Raw genomic sequence first — 25,849 nt, 5'->3', positions numbered from 1 at the left:
TAATAATCATGCACCTGTAGAGCGCGCGTGTCCGTGGGTGCACGGGAGCGTTTGCGCGCGTCAGGTGAGCTCGTGCAGCGCCCAGCGGCAGGTGCCCCATGACGTCACCACGGCGCTTAGATACTCCACCAAAGATTCACCGACATTACAACAGCAGAGAAAGTAAGGTCCGGACTTGATCGATTGAGATGAACGCTGCTGAGCAGTGAACTTTTCACACGGTTTTTACTTCAGACACATGATCGCGAAGTGAAACGATGGGCCGTAATAAACAGGAGGAAGAGCAAAACAACCCCGAGTATGGTAAGACTGTTTCTGAGTGTGTTTCTGAGTACAGTGAGAGTATTTCTCAGAGGGATCTGCAATACTACAATAGCTATTAGTTCATAGTTTCTTACAGTATAGACTATAATCAATGTATGATAGAAGTTAACAGGTCATGCAATATCAGGGAAATGAACAACTGTGAATTACTTGCCTGGAAATTAATAAAATCGTAAAAGATAATATTTCTATAGTGAATACTGTATATTTTATAATTTTGCCTATAGCTCTCCTGCGCTCTATGTGTATAATATTATATATATATATATATATATATATATATATATATATATATATATAATATTAATATATATATATATATATATATATATATATATATATATATATATATATATATATATATATACATATTTTATATGTTTCTCTATATATGCATATAGAGAGAGAGTTTTTAGACAGTTTATAACTGTAAAGGTCATAAATTAAGTCTGGATCTATCTGTTATAATTAAAAATAGTGTGAATAATAATTTCAATGGCATATCATTTGGTTAAGTAGTTAAGTCAACGTGTGTATTCACAGTGACTCTTGCGAACAATAGCTTCTTTTGTAAAGGGTGAGCTTGTGAATCTGATCAAGCCCTTTTATTAAACAGACATGAACACCCCAAACCTGCCAAAACTGGTCATTCTGCGCCCTTCATTCTGACAGGACAATATCTGCAGACTGTTCAGAGAATTCACTGTCTGAGATGCTCAAAGCATCAGCTCAGATGTCAATCTTTTTGATGCTGTGATAGTTAAAAAGCCCATACGATGCCATAATGGATAAAGCAGTCATTCTTGAGCGTTAGAGTATGACTTCTCATCGTTGTTTCAACATACAAAAATTTCTCAATGCTCTTCTTCCTGTGTTCGTTTGAGAAACAGGAAAAAGAGTTGTTTAAGATGTAGTTTTTTCGTTTAGTTTTCCTCTGTTTTCTCTGATCTGTTGTGTTTATGTCAGTCGATCATGGGGATGTTTTCATCCTGGTCACCCAGTGTGCGTCAGTACAGGAGAATGCTGGAGATAAGACATTTCTTGGAGTTTCAGTCACTGGATGACAAGCCTGTTGGTCAACATTTAAACCAGGAAGAAAATCAAATTTTCACAAACACGCACATTCTCACATGCATGGTGTATTTTAGAACAGCTGATGTCATTTTAACATTTAATAGCTGTATTTTTTTTTTTTTTTGAAGTGTGGAAATAATTTCTGAAAGATATGATGACACAAACACACACACCACAACACTTGTATTGTTTATACTGTATAGTATATAAAGCTAGTTTTAATTTCACCCTGTCATTGACCCTTACTTTAAGGAAACATTTAAACATTTTAAGGCAAGACATCCAAGGCGGATAGAGTAAAAAATAAAAATAAATAACGTTTTAATAAACGTTTTCACCATACTTACCAAGTTTATTGATCACATTGATCACATTGTTTGCATTACAAGTTTTAAATATGCATGTAAAAATGCATGTATATGTTTAATAAGCAAATGATGCATTATCTAATTCAATATGTACTTATTTACATAAAATTCCAGAACATAAATGTAAATATTAAAATAAAACCAATCTTTCAAAATTGTTTCATTTTATTGACATATTAGAGGTGATTTTGGATGTCTCCTTTTTTTTCCATAAATCAGAAAAAACTGTCAACAAGCAGAAAAAATGTTGTTTAAAGTCAGGGGAAATGTATATTAACAAACCCAATGTAAAAACCTTCAGAAAATAGATGGAAATAAAACTGTAAAGTATCTAAGTACCTCTGAAAAGGAGGAGAAAAAACGAACAGCCTTTAAAGATATGTATTTCATATATTAAAATAAGCATGCACTTGTTTATTGCATGTTTTCTTTCCACTATGAAAAGTAACATAGCCCAAAATCTCAAAATTAACCAGTGCATGGAAAAACTATGTTTTTGCTTATAGTGTCTTGACTTAAAAAAAAAAGAAAAAGTATTTGCTTTATTTATTAAACAATTTTCAAATTACACCCCAAAAGTCTTCAAAGAGAGATTTGACTTCTATTGCTTTATATTTAAGTTAGTGTGAAATGACTGTTATCTAAATGCATGTTACTGATCTTCTTCTGAATGATTCCTCTATGCACACATTTCATTTTTTAAATGTATTAAATTTTTTACCTAATGTTTTTTTTAACTAAATCTTCCGGTGAAATGACAGACCTCTCTCTGATGACATATGCAGGACTTCTCCAATCATTTTGTTCTCCTAAACCCCGGCTCTTTCTTACAAACATCTGCAAGCTCACATATATTTTAGGAGTGCCACACCCACATCTCAATATCCAATCAACAATCGACAAATAGAAACAACTCTCCTCCCTACAATTTCCTCTAAATCTATTTTAAACAGATGTAGGTTGCCATACAGATCTGTTGCTACTGCTGTAGCTATTTTTTTTACAAGATGATGTAAATGTCTCTGACAGAGAAAATGTTCTGATTCCTGAAGGCAAATAACCATTTGTGTGTGTGTGTGTGTGTGTGTGTGTGTGTTGAGTGTAATGTGACACTGGATTGTACGTGAAGGGTTGGGAAACAGGTTTGTCTGACATTATTTTATTTTTTTCCCATGGCACATGGTTTTTATTCCTTTAAACATACAGTACCATTCAAAAGTTTGAGGTCACTATAGGTTTTCATTTATTTATTTTATCTATTAAATTTTTTTTTTTGACACAAGCATTCATTAAATTGTTTAGAAGTGATTGTAAATACCGCAAATATATAGTGTTACAAAGATGTCTATTTCAAATAAATGCTGTCCTTTTGAACTTTCTATTTATCAAAGAATCTAAAAAAAGAATTTGTATGACAGTTTCCACAAAAAATAAGAAGCAGCACATCTGTTTTAAACATTGATAATAATCAGAAATGTTTCTTGAGCAGCATATCAGCTTCTTGATTTCTGTAATGATACTGAAAATTCAGCTTTGACTGAGAAAAGGAATAAATTACATGTATTAATGTTTGACATTCTAGTTGCAAGTTGTTGTGGTTATGACATCTGAGTTTATTAATATTTGCCGAGGGGTTTGTGGTTGATTTAGTGCTGTATATTCTGGTGTTTAAAACATGTCTGTGGGCTAATGAGTCACAGAGTTTAAAGAAAAAGTTTCCTGCTTTTTTGTTGTAACTTCTTCCATTCATACTCATTTACAGCATCACTTATAATCGGGTGCCTTAAGTTTACTTAGCAAGTCATTTTTTTTACACGCTTACAGAGCAACTCATTAAGTAATTACATGAAAGATAAATGTTTTATATCAAAGATTAAAACTTGACCTGAGACCATTCAGCTCTAGTATTTCTGGCACATGTCAACATTTTGAACATGTTTTATGTTGTATTGTGTTTAGATGCATGGACATCCAGGTATTATACTCACATACAGTTTTCCACAGACTTACACTGAAGAAGCCATAGAGCTTGACTGATGTACTGCTTTCATTTTAATACAACCATTACATCTACAAAATAATTAGTGCCCCTTCACATTACTGACCATTAACTATGAGCTTGGCTTAAAAGTGTCTCAAGTAAATGATCATAGGTGAACACGTGGACATGAACACAAATGCTCATATGCATCATGATCAGTGTCATGCTCAATAAATGTTCACATTCAGGAACATCCTGAAAATCCGGTCATAGGAAGCGCCCGTCCTGATCAGCAGGTTTCATGAGATGAAGTGTACAGAGAGACTCATGATTAGTTTGTGTCTGCAGTTTGGCTCCATCTTTGAATTCAAATGATATTCAAATCACCCCCTTTTTTATTCCATCTGTCACTTTTTTCCTCATATGATGCGATTTCAATTTTTCCTTTCTCTTTGGAGTGTTATAAGCTCTTGGTGCAAAAAGAAGATCTGTAAAGTTGCAAATACTAAAGTTTCAAACCCAAAGAGATCTTTATAAAAGTTAAGGCTCATCCACACCCCCCTGAAACGGCTCAGTCTAACACGCCCCCACATGTTTACGTCACTATGTGGGAAGATTGGCATAATGCCAGCCAAATGTTCACACAAAGTAAGGAGGCGTAACTTTTATTCTCGTTGTTGCCGCTGCCGCCATGTCGTGGAGATGCTGTGTGTTTGGTTGTGAAAGTGTATCTACTTTGTTTGTTCTTCCAAAGAGGACACTACTAGAAGTCAGTTGTTAAGTTGTATTTACAACACTGTTCCAGAACAGTTCCAAACCAAATATTCAGATGCTTGCAGCGCATTTTACAGAGGACGAGGACTGTTTCCTGTGAGAGTAGCCTACATTAGCCGTGTTTCCACTGTCGGGTTAAAACTGGGCGTGCTAGTGCGAGCCAGGACTAGTCGCGTTTCCACTGTCACTTCCGGGGCTTGATCGTGCCTCGTCGGGGCTTCCTCGGGGCCAACGGCCAGGGTTTTTTGGCCCGACGAAAACCTTTGGCCAAAGCGGGCCAGCTGGGGCTAGAGGAGGGGTTATGAACAAAGGCGGGGTTTCCCCGTGTCTGGAGAGCGTCAGCCGCGGATCACGTCAGAAACATAACAGCATTAAAGACTTTTTAAAATAAGTTGAGCTCAAAACTCACTTTCAGTCAGCAGCAAGTGTTTGAAATAACTTGATCCGATGTGGATTATAATCACTAAACAAGGCAGAAATATTTATAAGCGATGTAAAAGACTATGCACGCTAAGCGTTAACATTACCATAGTAAACATGGTAAATATGACCACTGGGGAAATCAAATGTCAGATTCTTATTCTCTATCACAATCGTGTATTTATTTAGTAACATATTTTATCTGTCATAAGTCTCATCTCATCTCAGTTTAGCTCCACGTAGCCTGTCAAAAAAAAAATTGTTTGGGAGCTTTTATAAAAATAGAGAAATGATCATTCATTCTAAATGTGACGTATAGGCTACTGTGGCTACAAATAAACAGATACAGACTCAGGCTACTTTCATAATGCTTCAGCATTAAAAAGAAATAAATAAAATAGACATACATTTATTTCTGTGACAAATTTTCAAGCCTGATAAATGAATTCATTATGCTCAATGTATCACTTATAGTAAAACATTGATGCTTTTGAATTTAAATATTTAACAAAGCATGCAAACAAAAGGCCGCTGTTATCATGTTCATTTTGTGATTGCGCATGTTCCAGTGATTTATTTCTTATTAGTTTTCTGATAACTTCTCTTTGTTGGTGAAATAAAGGGGTTGTGTGACGTTGTTCCTGAGAGGCGTGTGAAGGCCGGGTTTTAGTGAAGTGCAGTGGAGCTTCAGACCTGACGGTGGAAATGCAGCACTATTCTGGCCTCGGTGCTTCATGGCCCGAGGCTATTAGCGCCGCCTGGCCTGTTTTAAGCCCTGGCTCACACTGGCCCGACAGTGGAAAAGTGGCAGCTAGTGTTGGTGTCTGTTTCTATAAAGTGGGGCAGTTTCAACTTTGCAAGGAAAGTCTGGCACTTCTGACTCAAAGCCTGTAATTAAGTTTTCATATTTAAAGGACGATTCAAATGCAAGTTTAGAGCAGTGTAGAGTAGAGCTTGTTGTTTGTTGTTTCTCCGATCATAAATGCAGACATGGTTTTATGTTTAAGAAACGCATAAGTATACGTCATTATAATCAGTAATTATGTCCCCACTGGATGCAACAAATGCCTCGTTTGTAATGGGTTTTATTCTTTTTGTTTTGTCGTCCCGGGAGACACGTAACATTTCTGACACACACTTGAGGCATTCAGCCAATCACAATGCACTGGATAGCTGGCCAATCAGCGGACACCTCACTTTTCACAACGATGAGCTTTGTAAAAATCTACGCGTTTCAGAAAGGCCGGGCATAGAGGACACAACATTATGTGAAAAATAATGTTTTTTTTTTTAACATAAACCGTATAAACACATTGCATTACACCAAATACCAAATATAATGTTATTTCTAGCAGTCATATGACCCCTTTAAAGGGTAGACAAGCTTCAGTGTTTGTATTTGATGGTTTAACACCCATGTGTAGCATTAAACTAACATGAAACACTACAGCTGCCATGCAACAAACCCTCACAGATGACTAACAGACACATGTGGGGCGATCACATGACATCACAAACTCCATCTAAAATACTCGGTAGAAATAATCATTCAAATTCATTTTTAAAATGACTAAACGTGGTCTGGAAGCAGGATTTTATAAATGTACAAATTAATTTGTCACACAGCAGGACCATTTAAAATGAAGGACAAAGAAGCTAAAAATGATTACAAATGGTGAAAAAGTCCAAATAAATAATGACTAATTGCATAACATAAAATGTACACTTTAGCTTATGCAATCACTTACATTTGAACTTTATGTGACAAGTACTTAGTGAGACCTTAGTGTTCTTCATTTTTTTTAAATGATTTGAGTATGAATCATTTTAGTACAAATGATTTCTGTACTAAATGAACTAAAATGGATATACTAAAAATAATTAAAAACACTATATTAAAACTAATAAAAATGACAAAAACACAGAACAAAATTCTAAAAGTTTAACTAAAACTAAAATGACAATGAAAAATTATTTATTCAAACTATTGATTTAAATCTCTAACAATATCTCAATGCTATTCAAATAACACTGGAGTTTCTGCACCTGCATTACTGCCATTCAGTGAGAACAAAATGATTTATGAAGGAAGCCAAACAATTCACTTTCATTAATGGTTTCTTTTGGTTTGTAGTTCCTGCTAAGCTGGTTTATCTAAACAAACAAACCAAAACAATGATATGGATTCAAATATGGCAGGTCACACTCTGTAGAGATCCATTATGAGTGTCTGACTGTGAATCTACGATGTGTAACACCACTAATAAACACACGGACCACCGATCTAAACTCTGCTTGTTTTTCAGGTGAACCAACTCAGTTTGACCCCACATTCACCGGCCCCATTCACAACAGGTGTGTGTGTGTGTCAATCTCATGAATGTATGTCCACAAAATCAAAAGAAACATTTAGAAATTGTATTTGACGAAGGGCCTGTTTTTTGCATTGTGATGTTAGTTTCATAAAAGTATGTTTTATCTCTGAGTTTTGTCATTATTCTATATTCATAATAATTCTCATTTTATTTTTTACCTTCAGATTTCTCAGTAGCCTATAAATGAGGTAATACAACATAATATTATGATGTAAAAACAATTGGACTGACATGTAATTTAATGTTTAACTGTTATGAAAATAGTGTCACAATGCAAAAACATCTTAAAGGATTAGTTCACCCAAAAATGAAGAATTTAAATAGAAAAATGAAGTGTTTTTTTTCTTCATCAGAACAGGTTTGAAGAAATTTAGCATTACATCTCTTGCTCAGCAATAGATATTTTTCAAACATTGTTTTTATCAGCTGTTTGGACTCTCATTCTGACGGCACCCATTCACTGCAGATGATCCATTAGACATTTGAGCAAGTGTTGTAATGATACATTTCTGAAAATCTTTGTTGGCCTGATCCTAGTGAAAGAGATATATATTAAAATGTATTTGAAATGATATGTACACTACAAATACATTCACACATTTATGTACTCACTAAAAATACTCTGCAATAGTACTAAACTGGTATACTTAAAGTCTGCTAAACTGGAACAACTAATTTTGTACTTCATGCACTCTAAATGTGCAAAAGTAGTGCTGAAGTCCAGGTAAAGATATACTGAAGTATATTTGATTGTGCTAAAGTGGAACTATTGCAGGCATACTTTAGGTACACTTTAAATATATTGATATTATTCAAGGATTTCTATATCAGTAAGTCCAGAGCAATATATTGTGTAAATATGTTAAAACATTTGAACTATACTCAGTATGAAACAAATATGTTTTAAATGAATTACTTTTTTACCAGGAGAGGATGAGTACATTTTCAGCAAATATATTTACATTTTTAGGTGAACTATTCTTTCAATGGTTCAAAAAACACATCTTTGTCTGTCTTTTGAATTAGTGGTGCATTATGATCTGAAGTGCTTTTGTAAGGTGTGTGCTTGCATCTTGTGTGTCTGTAGGAGCTGTACAGACATCATATGCTGCGTTCTGTTCATGCTGGTCATCGCGGGTTACATAGTGGTGGGAATTCTGGGTAAGTTCATTTCTCAATTTCTGTGTCTATCTGTCTGATCATCTGTTGTTGTGTCATCCTGTCTCTATCTGTTCAGCGCTCAGGCACACACATACCGTGAACTCTTGTGTGTATTGTAGCTGTGTTTACTTTGACCTGAAAGCAATATGGAAATTGATCTCGGTTTGCCTCCCATAATGGGCAATATGTAAATACTGGAGAGGGCAAAGGGTTATGGGTAACTCAATGTGACTGTTTCTACTGAAAGTAGAAAACACACAGATACAAGTTTATTTGACTCTTAATGTAAAATTAGTATATGTTTTGATGTAAAATGTAACATTAACCCTCGAACAACAACTACAAAAAATATTGTAGACCTTTTACCTTTTTACTAATTTCTTAATTCAACTATAAAAACCATAAGAATTCCATTTGGAATGTAGGATTTTAATTTTAATTTTTGAATTAAGTTTAAAGTACTGAGTTTTCAGTTGAAAACAGAATGCGGAACTGCATTTGAATTTGAATGTATTGAAGTGACCTTTTGTGGACCAAGATGTAAGACTAATTAATTTCCCAGAATGCATTACCTGTATTTGTATTCTTAGAATTGATTCCATGAAATGATAGGGAGACAAAATTATTTTCTGAATTTAGCACTAGATAAAATATAAACAAAAGACAGATGCACAAATATTAGCAAATTATATTATTATATTACTTTATTATATTATTGAAAAGGAGTAAAATCATTATAACAGATCAAATATATTCAAAGACAGATGCACAATTAAGATCATATTATATTATATTATATTATATTATATTATATTATATTATATTATATTATATTATATTATATTATATTATATTATATTATATTATATTATATTATATTATATTATATTATTTTATATTATATTATATTATATTACATTATATTATATTATATATTTTTTTGCATTATGTTAAAATAATGTGACTGAATGAAAAGTTTTGTCATGTCTTTTCGGTCACATATGTGACAGTTAATAATTTATCGTCTAAAACAGTATTTACTCTTAACATCTGTGTGATTTTACTTATTAAATGAAATTTTAGCTGGTCAGCTCAGATTATGACACAATTAAACATGTTCTGTTCTCATTTAATAGTGCAGAATATATGTTTCTTATGTTAATTAACATAGCTGATGTGTGTATTACATGTGAAGCCTGGCTGTATGGAGATCCTCGACATGTGCTGTATCCCAGAAACTCCACGGGAATGTTCTGTGGAGTCGGACAGAACAAGTGAGATTCGCCGTCAGTCGTTTTAGAGAAGTCAAACATCAGTGTGTTTGCAGTCGTTTGATGCTCTTGTCCATCTGTCTCTCAGGGACAAGCCCAACGTCATGTACTTTGACATCCTCAAATGTGCCACAGCGACAAATGTCATGGCTTCAGCTCTGCAGGGTCTCCAGTGTCCCACCACACAGGTACCAGATCGTTATTTTAATTCTTTTATCACTTCCCTGAGGTCCACTAATAATATTGATAAGATTATCATACCAAAAACATAATTTAGAAACAAATGGCTGTTTTCTAAGTTCTTTTTGACCCTTTGGTTTGAACACTCCATTAAATGGGGCGTGTCTCCTTTAAGACTTCAATGTAAACAACCACTGCTTTGATTCGGAACAAATTAGCATATGAAATAAGAATTATATATATATATATATATATATATATATATATATATGTGAAATGTGATTAAGATATATTTATACACAAAAAAACTATCTTAATGTGTTTATATATATATATACACACATAAATACATACACACACAAAACTAATTAAAAATATATACAAAAAAGTTCTAAATGTACATATATATATATATATACACATACACACGATTTAAGTTTTTCACTTCTCAATTATATCTATTAACTTGATGTAATAAAATAATTTTTCAACATTCATTTTATAGCTCTAAATTCTTATCACATGACAGATATTGACTGTTTTGTATCTGTTTTATTTTTCCGATTTTTTTATTTTTTTAAAACTCTTTAAAAAGAATCCAGAGCTGTGGAAAAGCAGCAATATTTGAGCATTCGTGCTGTTAGTGTTGAATGTGTGTGTGATAGTAGTTGCTTGTGTTTGTCTGCTGTAGGTGTGTGTGAAGTCGTGTCCGTCAGAGTTCTGGATGTTGTCTCCTCTCGCCTACTCACCGAGCGCAAACCCAGCCAATTATTTCAACCAGGAGTACTGCGTCCCGTCCTTCCAGCTGCAAGGCACTCAATATGTGAGTGTGTTTGTGTAAATGATGAAAGGATTGTCATTTCTTTCTTTTGTTGAGCCATCATCTGTTGACAGTCGTTCCCTTCACTGCAGATGCAGAGTATATGATGACTGATTATTCCTATTTTGATGATCTGTGCCTTAGAAGCATGTCATCTAATAAGGAAAAAAAATATAAAATTGTGGTTGTTTTATTGGGTGTCTCTGTATTTCTCTCTCTCTCTCTCAGTCAGCTATGGAAATTGTAAATAAAGAGTTGTGTCCTCTTTTCTACATGCCAACAACCTCTGGTGAGTGAGAGAAGATGAAGAATAGAGTCACAGAACATCATGTGATTTCCTCCTCTCTATAATGTCTTTATAATCTTCTGTCTGTCTGTCTGTTTAGTGCTGGGCCGGTGTTTGCCCAGTTTGGGAGGGAATGCGTATAATCCCAGTAATATTCCCACAAACTTCACTCTTCCTGGATTGAATGCGAATCAGACTTTGGCAGCGATCAGGAATGCCACAAGGTAAATACACACACACACACACACACACTAATAAAGTTAACATATTAATACTTGATATGAAGTAAAAATCCGGATTTACACACTAGCAGTCGACTGATTCATCAATATTTGGTCATTTTGAGATTATCAGATGATTGACAACAGTGATTATTGTTACTAAAAGTAGTTTTCATTAATTGAAATAAAGCTGAAATAAAATAAAATGTATAAATATTAGATGAAATTTATACATTTGAAATCCATCAGATATCAGCTGATCAGAAACACTCTGTTCATCTATTATATTAAATCTAAATGGGTACATGCTGTAGACGTTTATTGTTTTTTGAATACAGCTAATTATAAATATTAGGGACTGACTCAATCTCATGCTACGGAGTCCCGCACATGACACGCGTTCACCCGATTTATAAATTGTGCGCACAATTTAGCAAATCGAGGGAACGCAATAGTAATCGTGTGCATGTTTTAGTAAATTGAGGGAACAAATTAGTAAATCGTGCGCACAATTTATTAATTTTTTCTTGCATGTCATGTGCGGGGCTCTGTACCACGCACTAACCCCACTAGAAAACCTTTTCTATATTGCATTCTAATATATGATTTGATTTGTTGTTTTTACAAACAAGGATGTCCACAAATGGGGGTTTTGTCAAAATTAGCTCACTTCTGAGAACACATTATTCCCCAAAATACAGTTATTAATTCATGTCTGTATGTGTGTCTCTGTTGTTGCCAGTGCTGGAGGGGTGACAAAGTGAGTGACAGATAGTGTCCATGTGTAGCAGTAGACGTCTGTCTGTCTGGCTCTCTGTCTGTCTGTAGGGTGAAGGACTTGTAGCTGTAGTCGTTTTTTGAGCTTCTAGTCCCTCTGTGGCTTCTTCCAGAGCTTCATTTGTGAGCTTTGACAAACGCTTTGTAGTCTTTCCAGCTTTACACAGGGACAGAGCTGTTCTCCCCCCCCCGGGCGCACGGGTCTGTCGGAGCAGGAGCACACGGTGATGATTCTGACAGTGTTTCTCTGTTCACAGCGACGTCACCAACAGCTTCAACATCAAAGACGTCGGCCTGAGGATCTTCGAGGACTTCGCCAAGTCATGGCAGTGGATCGTAGCGTGAGTCCAGCTCTTTTTTGTTACATTTTAATAAACATTTCAATAGACTTTTTTTAAAAGACACGTTACACATCTAACATAACAGTAACATTAGTAGTTAAAGTAGTTCAACTTAAACATTATTTAATTACATTTTGTATTATATATATATATATATATATATATATATATATATATATAAAATTTAAATTATTAATGCATGTGTGTGTGTGTGTGTGTATATATATATATATATATATATATATATATATATATATATATATATATATATATATATATAAATAAAATGTATTTTAAATATATATGAAAAAAAGTATTAATGCGTGTGTGTGTGTGTGTGTGTTTGTATATATATCGATATATGTATATATAATATTTTCAATTGTAAAATGTATTTATAAATATATGATATAACAATATTTAAATTGATATCATATATAATTTGTTCAGAACCAATCAATTTAATTTGTATTAAATTCTTATTTTTTCTGGACTTTTTTATTTCATTCTTTGATTAACTATTATCAGACTACTATTACTGTTGCAATTTAAGCTACATTAAAATATTTTGTAATAGCATGCACATTTTGACATTTATTTCTTGGAGATTTTATATTTTTGATTATGAAGTTCTGTGATCATGTCCGTGTCATGTTTAATTGATTTCTCTGTGTGTGTGTGTGTGTGTCAGTGGTCTGGTGATTGCGATGGTGGTCAGCGTTCTCTTCCTGATTCTGCTGCGTTTCACAGCTCCGGTTCTCATCTGGGTTCTCATCGTTGGGGTTCTAGCGGTCGGCGCCTTCGGTGAGTTTACCAGTGTGTTTTTTAAATGCTTCTCTTAACTTGTTCCCTGTTTTCTAACCAGGCAGGACATCAAGTGATAAATCACATATCTGACGTGTTCATGGTTTTGTCCTAACCAGCAATGAAAATCTGACATATTTCCCGTCAGGTTTTTTTTTTTTGACTGACAATTCCTGCTGGACGTCAGACCTGAACCCACAACCTTTGGTTACAAGTCTAACTCTCTAACCATTAAGCCACAACTGTTCTCTTTGGAGAGTGATTTGCGAAGAGCATGGGATCTCCATTGCTAGCCTCCCCAAAACTGCCCACCCTACCTTTAAACAGTACATTTATTAAGTTGACTCAAGTTGCACATGATTGAACTGAAGAATAATGAATGATTAATGAATGATCTCAGTCAGTGTGAGATGTGCTAATCACTGTTATTTAGGATCATTGATATACTAAAATCACTGATGATGGTTTTCTTGTGTTCTTGTTTTCTGTCAGGTATCTGGTACTGTTATAATGAGTACATGTCTCTGGCCAACTCTAGCCTGACCTTCAATAACGTGGGTTTAACCACTAATGTGCAGGTCTATCTGCAGGTGCGGGACACCTGGCTGGCCTTCTGTGAGTCCCTGCTCTTTATGGTTTTTATCAATGCTGGCACTTTTGTGTTTCAGTGGAATTCTAGAACCATATCAGTTCAGTTTAGTTTCTATTTTAAATTCAATCTGCTTCATGTGCATGACCAAACATTTTATTTGAGTACAATGAGAAATGAAAAAATGAATCATAATAAAATGGGAGAGACAGAATAAAGAAATAATATTAACAAATAACATTTAATTTAATGTTATATTTAATTAAATTTACGTTCATTTGATCATAATCAAGGTTTTTTTTTTACTTTCAGTCCTCATATTAAAATTTAAAAAAATAATAAAAAAAGTGAAAAAAGTAAAAAAAGTTGAAGCCTTATTTATTTTGAAGGCTTATTATTTTACTTACCCTTTGTTTCTTAATAAGTGTCACTTAAACTACTTATTTAACCTATACTAAAGATACAAAAACATGTAAGACAAGATTTATTAACCTTTATAAACACCTTAAAATTGTTTCATGATTCATTCACAAATTATTTCTTTTAAATTATATATTTAAATTATATATTAAAAAAAAAAAAAAAAAAAAAAAAATATATATATATATATATATATATAATTATATATTATAATAATTATAATTATTATAATAATTTTTTTCAAAGTAGATTATGCATCTTTAATGCATCTTTTAGTTTTTACCCTTATTTTTTCAAACATGCATTTTCCTCTCATTTCAGCTGCCTCTGAATATTTGGGAAATTAAAGTTATGTGATTTTTTCCCCCCAGCCTTTTCAATTGTGAAACCAACCAGATCACCAATTTTTTATTTTATTTTATTTTATTTTATTTTATTTTATTTTATTTTATTTTATTTATAAAGTAGTAACGCTCTTTCTGTCTCTGTTGTAGTGATTATTCTGAGTATCGTCGAGGCCGTTCTGCTGCTGGCGTTGATCTTTCTGAGGACTCGTATTCTCATCGCCATCGCTCTTATTCAGGAGACCAGCAAGTAAATAAACACACACACACTGGGTTTACTTTATTAGTGAGGACGTCTCATAATAGTTTTAGCCAAAACATGCCCAGAAACACACACTCAATCACCTTTGCATTGCTCACCCATGTGAAATATTCTCTTCAGCAGTCATGAATGTAGAGCAGAATCTGAAGCTGATCACATGAATCATACAATCATGTTGATGTTTGAATTGAAATGAAGAAGTAGTGATTTCTGTTTATAAGAGTTTGACGTCTGTTCTGTTTCGAAAGAGTTTTACAGGGAAGTCGTGGCCTAATGGTTAAAGAGTCGGACTCGCAATCGAAGGGTTGTGAGTTCGAGTCCCGGGCCGGCAGGAATTGTAGGTGGGGGGAGTGCATGTACAGTTCTCTCTCCACCTTCAATACCATGACTTAGGTGCCCTTGAGCAAGGCACTGAACCCCAAATTGCTTCCTGGGCGCCGCAGCATAAATGGCTGCCCACTGCTGTGTGTGTGTGTGTGTGTGTGTGTGTGTGTGTGTGTGTGTTCACTGCTCTGTGTGTGTGTGCACTTTGGATGGGTTAAATACAGAGCAAGAATTCTGAGTATGGGTCACCATACTTGGCTGAATGTCACTTCACTTTATTATGTCACGTGAGGAGAGAGTAAAAATGTGTGTGTGTGTGTGTTTTCAGGGCGTTGGGTCACATGATGACGACCCTCTTCTATCCCATCATCACGTTTGTGCTGCTGCTGGTGTGTGTGTCGTACTGGGGAATCACAGCGCTGTATCCTTCACATTTTAAAACCGTTGAGATACTGTTATAGTTCTAAATGAGTCTTTATCTTTAAAACGTTTTTAAAGTTAAGTAATTGTGTTGTGTTTATGTTATTTTGTGTATGAATGTGTGTTTTCATGTTTCATATGTTGTGAAACTTTAGCTGAGCTTGTGTTCAGATATCTGGCCACATCAGGCGCTCCCATCTACAAGGTGGTGGCCATGAACACAGCACAGGCCGGCTGCAGCGTCATACAAGCCAACCAGACCTGCGTCCCGGAGGTCAGAAACACACACACACACACACACACACACACACACGCACACACGCACACATATGCACACACACACACACACACACACACACACACACACACACACACACACACACGCACACACATAAACACACATGCACACACACACACACATGCACACACACACACGCACACACACGCACACACATAAACACACATGCACACACACACACACATGCACACACACACACACATAAACACACACACACACACCCACATACGCATGCACACACACACGCACACACACGCACACACGTAAACACACACACACACACACTAGGGAATGTCACTTCTGCTCACCAAGTTTGCATTTGTTTGACCAAAAATACAGTAAAACAGTAACATTCTGAAATATGATTACAATTTAAAGTAACTGTTTTCTATTTTAATCTATTATAAATTGTAATTTATTGCTGTGATTCTTTATTGCTGAGAATTTTCACCATCATTACGTCAGTCTTCTGTCACATGATCTTCAGAAATTCTATTTCTAATATTCTAATATGCTGATTTGCTGCTCGAGAAACATTTCTGATTATTATCAATGTTGAATACAATTATGCTGCTACAGATTTTTTATTTGTTTTTGTAAAAATAATTTCTCGTTTAAGTTTAAATTCAAAAGAACAGCATTTATTTGAAAGGGAAATTGTTTGTAACATTATAAATGTTTTCATTTTCACTTTTGATGCATTAAATGCATCCTTGATGGAAAAAAAAATAATTCCTTTCCAAAAAATAAAAATAAAAATAAAAAACAAATCTTACTGATCCAAACTTTTGAATGGTTGTGTAACTTATAAAATTCCATAGGAGTAATAAATAATAAATAAAATGATGCAAATGAAAAACTTGATTGTTGCATTACATCCTGCTGTATTTTATTGAAATGTTAAAAATAATAATTATTTTAAATACCGTATTTTCTGGACTATAAGTCGCACTTGAATTTTTTTCATAGTTTGGCTGGTCCTGCGACTTATAGTCAGGTGCGACTTATTTATCAAAATTTATTTGACATGAACCAAGAGAAATAAACCAAGAGAAAACATTACCGTCTCCAGCCGCAAGAGGGCGCTCTATGCTGCTCAGTGCTTCTGTAGTCTACCACCGAGCAGTATAGAGCGCCCTCTCGTGGTTGTAAACGGTAATGTTTTCTCTTGGTTCTTGGTTCTAAATAAACGCGACTTATAGTCCAGTGCGACTTATATATGTTTTTCTCCTCATCATGACGTATTTTTGGACTGATACGACTTATACTCAGGTGTGACTTATAGTCCAAAAAATACGGTAATTTATTATTTTGTGACATTTAACTTTTTTTTTTTTAAATCCACTTTTATTGTTTTCTACAAAAATAAAACAAAATATAAATAAGAACTACAAATATGCTTCAATGGCATGTTTTTTTTTCAATTTTTCACTTTTCTTGTTAAATGGCATATCAAGCCACTTTAGCCCTGGTTTGGTTATCTCTGGTGTACGAGTGAGAGTGTTCACAGTGAGATAGTGAGATCTTACTGGAGTCTGGAGTCTTTTCTCGTCTGAGGAGCAGGAGACTTCAGTCTTCATTTCATCTCATCTGTGAGGGATCATTGAGATCTGAGCGGGATCTCGTGTCTGTTTCTCTCCACAGACGTTCAACACTACGCAGTATCCCACGTGTCCTTCAGCACGCTGCATCTTCATTAACTATAACACGGAGGGTTTGTTCCAGAGGAACCTCTTTAACCTGCAGATCTATAACGTGATTGCGTTCCTGTGGTGTGTGAACTTTGTCATCGCTCTGGGTCACTGTACGCTCGCCGGCACCTTCGCCTCATATTACTGGGCCTTCAGCAAACCGGCAGATATCCCAACATTCCCTCTGATCCAGTCCTTCATGAGAGCGCTGCGGTAAGAACCATGAAACTGACCAAACTCATCCGCTGGAAAAGTGTAGAGTAGTGGTGGAAACCTCCAAGCATACGAGTCTGTCATCTGTCACTTTTTCACATGAAATGACTTTATATAAAAAAAAATCTTTAAAATTACTTAAGATTCATACAATAATTATTCATATTTATCCATCAGGATCCAACCTGCAGATGATGATGATGATAGTAGTAATAATAATAATCATCATAATAATAAATATGATATGTAATATATTTCTATTCATTGTTTATAATAAAAAATATATATGTAAAATGACTTAAAGGTCCCATGATATGAAAATTTCACTTTCTGAGGTTTTTTAACATTAATATGACTTGTATGTGGTCCCCAAGTTTCTAAAAATTTTAATCGGTGTAAATCGAGATTTTACTATCTTTCTCTGCCTTTGAAAAAATGGAAGCTCAAACGGTCTGATCTGGAATCTCCTCTTTGTGACGCTGTAAAGAGAAATGTTACCACCCCTTTCTCTGCTTTGCCCGCCCAAATATTTACATATAATTCAGTCGCAATGTCAGCACAGGCGTTACAAACAGACTTTTATGATATGGATTCGACAGCACCGGCACAGTGAGTAACAGTGTTCATTAATGCCTGATCTGTGATCAGTGATTTCTGATGTGTAGTTAATCATTCAAGTTCACACAGACTTTCTTTCTAAATCGTTTAATACTGTTTATGCATCAGTGAATCAAGCCAGTGACTAAACGATCAACTTCACGTTGTTTCTCTTAGTAGCATGAAACAAATCTGTTATTTAAATTGTGATTTAACTACAGAGAGCGATCAAAGAACACTCTCTTTTTTTCGGAGCTGTCACACATCGCGAGTATATCTGCACTCTTGCCTAAACTGCCGTTACAACGAATGACGCTGTTATGCTGCACAACAAAGCTCTTACTGTATTCATGTGTTTGCTGTTAGTTGTGGTGAAAGCATTTTGTGAGAGAAAACGTGTTGCAATAATGACGAGATCACTGCATTCACGCGATAAACAGACTCTGTCTACTCAATGCTGCTCATCACTGCAGCCTTTCATGTGATGGGACAAGATCGAAAAAATAATTATATAATCAACAAATCCACGATTCGTTCATCTCGACAGCTGTAGTATATATATATATTTTAGAGGGGTCCACATGTAATACGCATTTCAAATGTAAAGATGTCAGCCAATCACATCAGTTGTCGTTTCCTCGGAGTCTCACAGCAGACACGCCCCTTCAAACAGAGCATTCAAGCCAGAGGGCTAATGTCAGGATATAAAAAATGCTTTTTATTTCTAAATTTTAAATGTAAAAATTATACTAACAATATAAGTACACCTAAGGAAACATTAAAAAGCATTTAAAGAAAAGGAAATAATCCATGTCATGGGACCTTTAAGATTCATAAAAAATTTACTCGTATTTATCCATCAGGATCTAACCTGCAGATGATGATGATGATGATGATGATGATAGTAGTAGTAGTTATAATAATAATAATAATAAATATGATATTTACTATATTTGTATTCATCGTTTATAAACAAATGCAATAAAATGACTTAAGACTCATAAAATATTTATTAATATTTATCCATCAGGATCTAACCTGCAGGTGACGATAATGATGATGATGATAATAATAATAGTAGTATTAGGAATAATTATAATAATAAATATGATATTTAATATATTTTTTTTCATTGTTTATAAAAAAATCTACTTATAATTCATCAAATATTTATTCATATTCATCCATCAGGATCTAACCTGCAGATGAAGATAATGATAATAATATTAATAATAATACATTTTATATTTAATATATTTTTATGAATTGCTTATGATAAAAATTCTATAAAATGACTTAAAATTCATAAAATAAATGTAATCATATTCAACGATTTTTTTTTATCCATTTTTTAAAAATCAATTTATCTATTTAACCTGGAGAAGATAATAATAATAATAATTTAATATAATCATTTTTAATATTTAATATGATCTTATACAGTATATTGATATAAAAAATAAATACAATGACTTAAGAGTCCTAAAATATGTTTAAAATATTTTGTTTATATGACTAAAATATTACCATATTTTTATTTGTGGTTGTTAGCCTGTGATATTACTGATTTATATTATTTAATTATATTATAATATATTCATAATATTATATTATAATTTTTGATGATGTAAGAAAATACATTTCAGAAGTGGATTTTGAATTTTGATGAGCTTATAATAGAAAAACAAAATAAAAAGTGCATTGATGCATTTATCACAATAATAAGAGTATAGATGTGTTTTATGACTCTAGATGGCGCTCATGCTTACAGCTGTGTGATGAATGAGGCTGTGATGACGCTCTTGATTTGTGTCAGGTATCACGTGGGCTCGCTGGCGTTTGGCGCGCTGATTCTCACGCTGGTGCAGCTCGTCCGGATCATTCTGGAGTATCTGGACCACAAGTTCAAAGGTCAGACAACATTCTGCACTCTTTTTGTCTTCATCTTTTACAAGATTTGGTTAAAAGAAAAAGTAATTTTCTTATATCAAGATAAATGATTAAAATATAAAAGGTATTTAACATGATAAAATGTCAAGTAAATGCATCTTGGTTTAAGGATGTTTAGATATTTGTACTGGAGAACAAGACAAAAATACTGAGGAACAACACTTTTTGTAGGTTTATGTAGTTATGTATTTTATTAATTTGATGTGGATTTGTATTGAATGACATCTGTCATCAAACATCAGTGTAAAAACAGATATTTGATTAATTTTATTCCGATTCTGCACCACTGTTTACTATTTGTTTATATAGTAATGTAGCTTTTATTAATAATATGAATCAGCTTTTATTTTTATGTTTTATTTGTATTGTGATTTTTGTTATGTGCTTATATCATTTATTTAGTTTTATTTTTTATTTATTATTTTTTTATATTACTATTTAGGTTTAATTTATAATGTTTTAGTTTTAATTGTAATAAATATAATTTATTTCCAGTCTAATATTTCTATTTTTCATCTAATATTTCCATTTAATTTTATTTCAGCTATATTTCAAGTAACAAAAATGCATTTATATTTAAGAAATAGTTTTAGTTAAAGATAGCCCTGCTCTACACATAAATTAGTTTCTCAAACACTGAACAAAAATGTGTTTCTCTAGTTTGGCTTGCCATTTATTTGTTCTTAAAAGCAGCAATATTTGTAATCAGTCTATTATAATATGAGCTGATATACCATGTACCCTAATCTGAAGTTTAATTCAAGTGTACTGTGTGTGTGTGTGTGTGTGTGTGTTCAGAGGCTCAGAACCCGTGCACGCGCTTCATCATGTGTTGCCTCAAATGCTGCTTCTGGTGTCTGGAGAAATTCATCAAGTTCATCAACAGGAACGCTTACATCATGGTACATAAACTCTCTGACACTTCCACATAAAGTCATCAGCTCAATAAAGAAATGAATAAATATCAACTTTTCTCTGATTTGTAGATCGCCATATACGGGAAGAATTTCTGTGTGTCTGCTAAGAATGCTTTCTCTCTGCTCATGAGGAACATCATACGGTGAGACCACAGTCTGCGTGTTTATTGCTTACATAAACTGTTGTTATAAAAAAATAAATTGGTGTTGATTTATTCAAGTATCTGCATGTGCTCTAAAGAAGCTAGAAACCAAAACACTGATCTGAAGAAACTATAAATCATATAAAAACATCAAGAACTAAAGAGATGCATTGCAATAAGATTCCAGCCACAAGCAATTTATATGTACAATCTAGAAACGACCAATCAGTCAGAATTCACAGCCAATCAGAAGAGCAGGTGGGCGGAGTCTCTCGCTAAAGTAAAAAATATATAAACCATCTTAACATTATTAACAATACATAGTGAGTGACTGATACAGTGTGATAAAGTGTGGCTACAAATGTCAAGCAGAATGATATTCAGATTCACATTTGATACTTTTAACATTAAATAAATAAGATAATCAGCACCTGAGATTATCAATGTCATGTATGTTGTTCCATCTGAAACGTCACAGAAATAGAAACGCTTATAGATTCGCTCTCACGGCTCTGTTGTTTCTGCTACAGAATCAAAAAATAAAAAGGTAAAAGTGACTTCTAATCTCACAATTCTGAATTTTTTTCCACATAATTGAGAGTTTAAATCTCAGAATTTGCACTTTACTTTTTCAAGCTTATATCTTGTGATCGCAAGTTATAAACTCATATTCACAAGTTTACAAAATAATTACATTTTTATGCAAAAATATATTTTCTTTGATATTTGAGGTGAAATTGGTGTTTTCCAAAATTTCAAACAAAACATACATTTAAAAATAATTATTTGAAAAATATTTGCATTATTTTTAAACTGTATTTCTTTTTTATTTATTTAGATTTAGAGGTGAATTTAGTGTTTTCACGAAGATCAATCAAAATCTAAATTTTATGTGAAACATTTTTAATTTTAATTTATTTGCATTTTTTTATGTGCATTAATTCATCTGACTTTGAGGTGAAATGGTTGTTTTCAAAAAGTTCAAACAAAATATAAATTATACATTTAATACAGTTTTTTATGTCAAAAAATGTCTATTTATTTTTAAAATGCATTTTTTAATTTTGAGGTGAAATTATTTTTTTCATGAAGATCAATCAAAATCTAAACTTTATGTGAAACGTTTTTAATTTTAATTTATTTGCATTTTTTTAAATGTGCATTTATTCATCTGACTGAGGTGAAATGGGTGTTTTTCAAAAGTTCAAATAAAATCTAAATTATACATTTAATAAAAAAAAATTTATGTTAAAAATATTTATTTAATTTTTTATAATTTTTTTTGTTGAAATTAAGTGTTTTCATGAAGATCAATCAAAATCTAAACTTAATGCAAATTTTTATGTGAAACGTTTTTAATTTAATTTATTTGCAATTTTTTATGTGCATCTATTAATCTGACTTTGAGATGAAATGGGTGTTTTCATGAAGTTCAATCAAATTCTAAATTGAAACCTTTTCCTTAAAATCCTCTCACCTATTTTTATTATTTAAATAATTTCATGTACTTTCATTTAGTCATCACGATGTAAAAAAAAATGAAAAGGCTGAATTGTGAGATAAAGGTTGCAATTAGGGGAAAAAGGATATAAGCTTTCATAGTTTGGACAAGAGGTGGATTGACTGTGTGTTGTCGAGTCACGTCTGGATAGGATCAGTGTTATGAAGCTACAAAGAAGAGCACCTGAAGATCCCGAGAGAGAAAAGTGCTTCCTCATGAAGAGATGTGATGTGTGTTGTTGTTGTCAGGGTGGTGGTGCTGGATAAAGTGACGGATCTGCTGCTGTTCTTCGGGAAGCTGCTGGTGGTCGGTGGAGTGGGTGAGAGATGCTGATGTTCAGACACATCTCAGATCTCTGGAGCTTCATGTGTGAGCTGAAGCTGATGACGTCTGCTCTGTTTTCAGGTGTGCTGGCCTTCTTCTTCTTCTCCGGCAGGATTCCGACTCCAGGAACCACGTTTGAAACAGCGCCGCTCAACTACTACTGGATGCCCATCATAGTGAGACTCACGTTACTGTAATGCAAATAGTTTGCTTAAATAAGCCCAGTTAAATGCATTACATCATGTGAAAAATGTATAAAAAAAAAATTTATTAACAATGTTACAATGCAAAAATTATATATATATATATATATATATAAATATATATATATATATATATATATATATATATATAAAAGTTTTTTTGCATTACAGTAAATAAGTTTTAATGCAACAATTGTATGCAATTTTATATATTATTATTTCATTTGTTATGAGTTTTCATTTTTTAGTCAATATTTAAATATACCTTAATCTCTTTGCTTAAAAGTCCTTAAGACTTTTTATTACACTTAATAAAATAAAAAAATAGATTTTCCCAAAAAGTAAATACAGTAAATATTTTAATGCAAATGTAGAATATGCATAATTTTATATTTATTATTATTTAATAAATTTTGAGGTGAAATGGTTCAATCAAAATCTAAATATGCCTCAAACGTTTTCCTTAAGTGTTCTTAAAAGTAAAACATCTAGATGCAAAATAGACTTAATAAAATAAAAATATATTTTTATAAATATATTTTATAAATATAAAAAAATATTTTGCATTAAAAAGATTTTTTATTTACATATTTGCATTACAGTTAATATTTGTCTGTCTTTTTTTATGGAAACATATATATTTCTATTTTTATCATTTTTGATTTTTAGGGTGAAATGGAAGTTTTTTCAAAATATAAAAATACCATACATTTTTCTCTTAAAACTTCTTTCACTTCTGTTTCCTGTATTGTCTTGTTTAAATAAGTTATTATACTTTCATTCCATAATTAGCAATATAGTTGCATAGATTTTGGTTTCATGCAAGGAATGAGATGTAAAGTTGAATCAGCCAGTTGCAAATGATCATGTTTAGCTTTGTTAAGTGTGTGTGTGTGTGTGTGTGACAGACGGTGGTGTTCGGTGCGTATCTGATCGCCCACGGCTTCTTCAGTGTGTATAACATGGGTGTGGACACACTCTTCCTGTGTTTCTGTGAGTATCACACACAACAGATCTAATGTTTGAGGTGTTGTAATGTGTCTAACCGTGTGGTTTGTCATGCAGTGGAGGATCTGGAGCGTAATGATGGCAGTCCACAGAAACCTTACTTCATGTCCAAGAACCTGATGAAGATCCTCAACAAGAAGAACAAAACGGCCAAGACGGGCTGATGAAGATGATGAGGGTTTCTGACTTCATAATCTCAAGCACTGTCACTTTCAGTCGAAGTGAATCCATGTACAGACCCTTTGAAACATTGATAGTCGTTTTGTCTTAGACATGTTCCTGAGATTCAATCCTGGAACTGTTTTACTGAAAATGTGCCAGTGCATTTTTTTCGTTGTGTTTTATTCAAGGCAAACTTGACATGTCTGTGAGCCAAAGCATTTATTATTAGCCATTTTTATCTTTACATATTAATATATTCAGTTTATGATTTTAATATAAGATTCAATTGACTGCTTTTGGTGCAGATTAATAACTAACGTTCTGTTCTTCCAAAACTGCTGAACATTTTTTAAGCCACTTTTTAAACTTTGTAATAGAGAATAAAATACATGACAGAATATCTGATCCTCCATAAGCATGAATGAAAGCCTTAGTTTTTTATATGATTTGTATTTGGTTCTGTGTGATTTAGTGTAACCTGGGACTAAACCGAGAATATTTATTTAAAGATATATATCTTTAATAAAAATGTTGCATATTATTGAGTGCTTATTTTCAGTACATTGACAATCCTAAAACTGATGGACAATAAAAGCTGAATTTATAGACTAAACTAAAGCAAAGCATCATTAAAAAAAAAAAAAATTGGAACTTAAAATAAGCAAATGAAATAAAACTGAAACAGAGGACTTTGCCTTTCTAACTAGCTAAAATGTCTGAAAATGAGACTTACTGCAAACATTTTTCTTAAAACTCACCCTTCAGGAAATGCAAATGTACTTTATTTTTTAAGTTCATGTACTCATGCAGTGGCAAATGAAAAGAAAAAGAAGGACTAAAAAGTATTGACATAAAATGGACTGTCAAATGAAAACTAAAAACATAGTACTAATATTATAACCAGGTCTGACAACGACATCATTAAATCAAATAAAATGTCTCAACATTTTTATTTTGTCGTTTTATTTCAAAACAAAGACCGTGAGTGTGTAATAAAATTAAATGCCTTAAAAATGCATCATGTAGTGTGGTTTTGTCCTGAACCCAGACCAGCAGAACCGGTTTGAGAGGTCATTAAAGTCACCCAGCTGTTAAAACTGGTTCATAATCGCTCAACGCTGCAGTTTTAACATATATCACATGACCTGATTCTGACTTCAGCTTCAGTACAATAGCGTTTCAGATGATGTATTAGTACTATTTTGAGCAAATTACACAAAACGGTACAATGTCTCAATCTATTTTACTATATAAATATATACATTTCATACAAATAAAAACATCCCACCGACTGTATTAAATGTTT

General features: G+C 33.1%; 1 protein-coding gene across 1 annotated transcript; it reads left to right on the top strand.

Annotated features, from left to right (window-relative positions):
• The first annotated feature begins 50 nt into the window (after positions 1-50).
• On the top strand, positions 51-24,956 carry LOC132103920 (choline transporter-like protein 4). Its single transcript, XM_059508997.1, has 22 exons — positions 51-303; positions 7,248-7,296; positions 8,404-8,477; positions 9,673-9,751; positions 9,837-9,936; positions 10,620-10,751; positions 10,977-11,037; positions 11,135-11,258; positions 12,290-12,373; positions 13,065-13,177; positions 13,670-13,792; positions 14,681-14,780; positions 15,445-15,537; positions 15,708-15,810; positions 17,479-17,738; positions 20,152-20,246; positions 21,084-21,187; positions 21,272-21,345; positions 23,095-23,165; positions 23,252-23,346; positions 24,282-24,366; positions 24,439-24,956. The coding sequence occupies exons 1-22, from the start codon at positions 258-260 to the stop codon at positions 24,543-24,545; spliced, it is 2,172 nt and encodes a 723-aa protein (XP_059364980.1). The 5' UTR covers positions 51-257; the 3' UTR covers positions 24,546-24,956.
• Positions 24,957-25,849: the final 893 nt, after the last annotated feature.

Source organism: Carassius carassius, chromosome 25 (genome assembly GCF_963082965.1).
Source record: "Carassius carassius chromosome 25, fCarCar2.1, whole genome shotgun sequence".
In the NCBI taxonomy this organism is placed as follows: Eukaryota; Metazoa; Chordata; class Actinopteri; order Cypriniformes; family Cyprinidae; genus Carassius; species Carassius carassius.
The sequence above is the reverse complement of the archived record's forward strand: the minus strand, read 5'-3'. Positions and strand labels throughout refer to the sequence as shown.

Bases quoted from the DNA above. Each gene is read 5' to 3' on its own strand.
- LOC132103920 (XM_059508997.1), top strand. From the start codon at position 258: ATGGGCCGTAATAAACAGGAGGAAGAGCAAAACAACCCCGAGTATG. The intron at 11,038-11,134 runs GTGAGTGAGAGA...CTGTCTGTTTAG, and splicing joins CTACATGCCAACAACCTCTG to TGCTGGGCCGGTGTTTGCCC. The intron at 23,166-23,251 runs GTGAGAGATGCT...CTCTGTTTTCAG, and splicing joins GCTGGTGGTCGGTGGAGTGG to GTGTGCTGGCCTTCTTCTTC.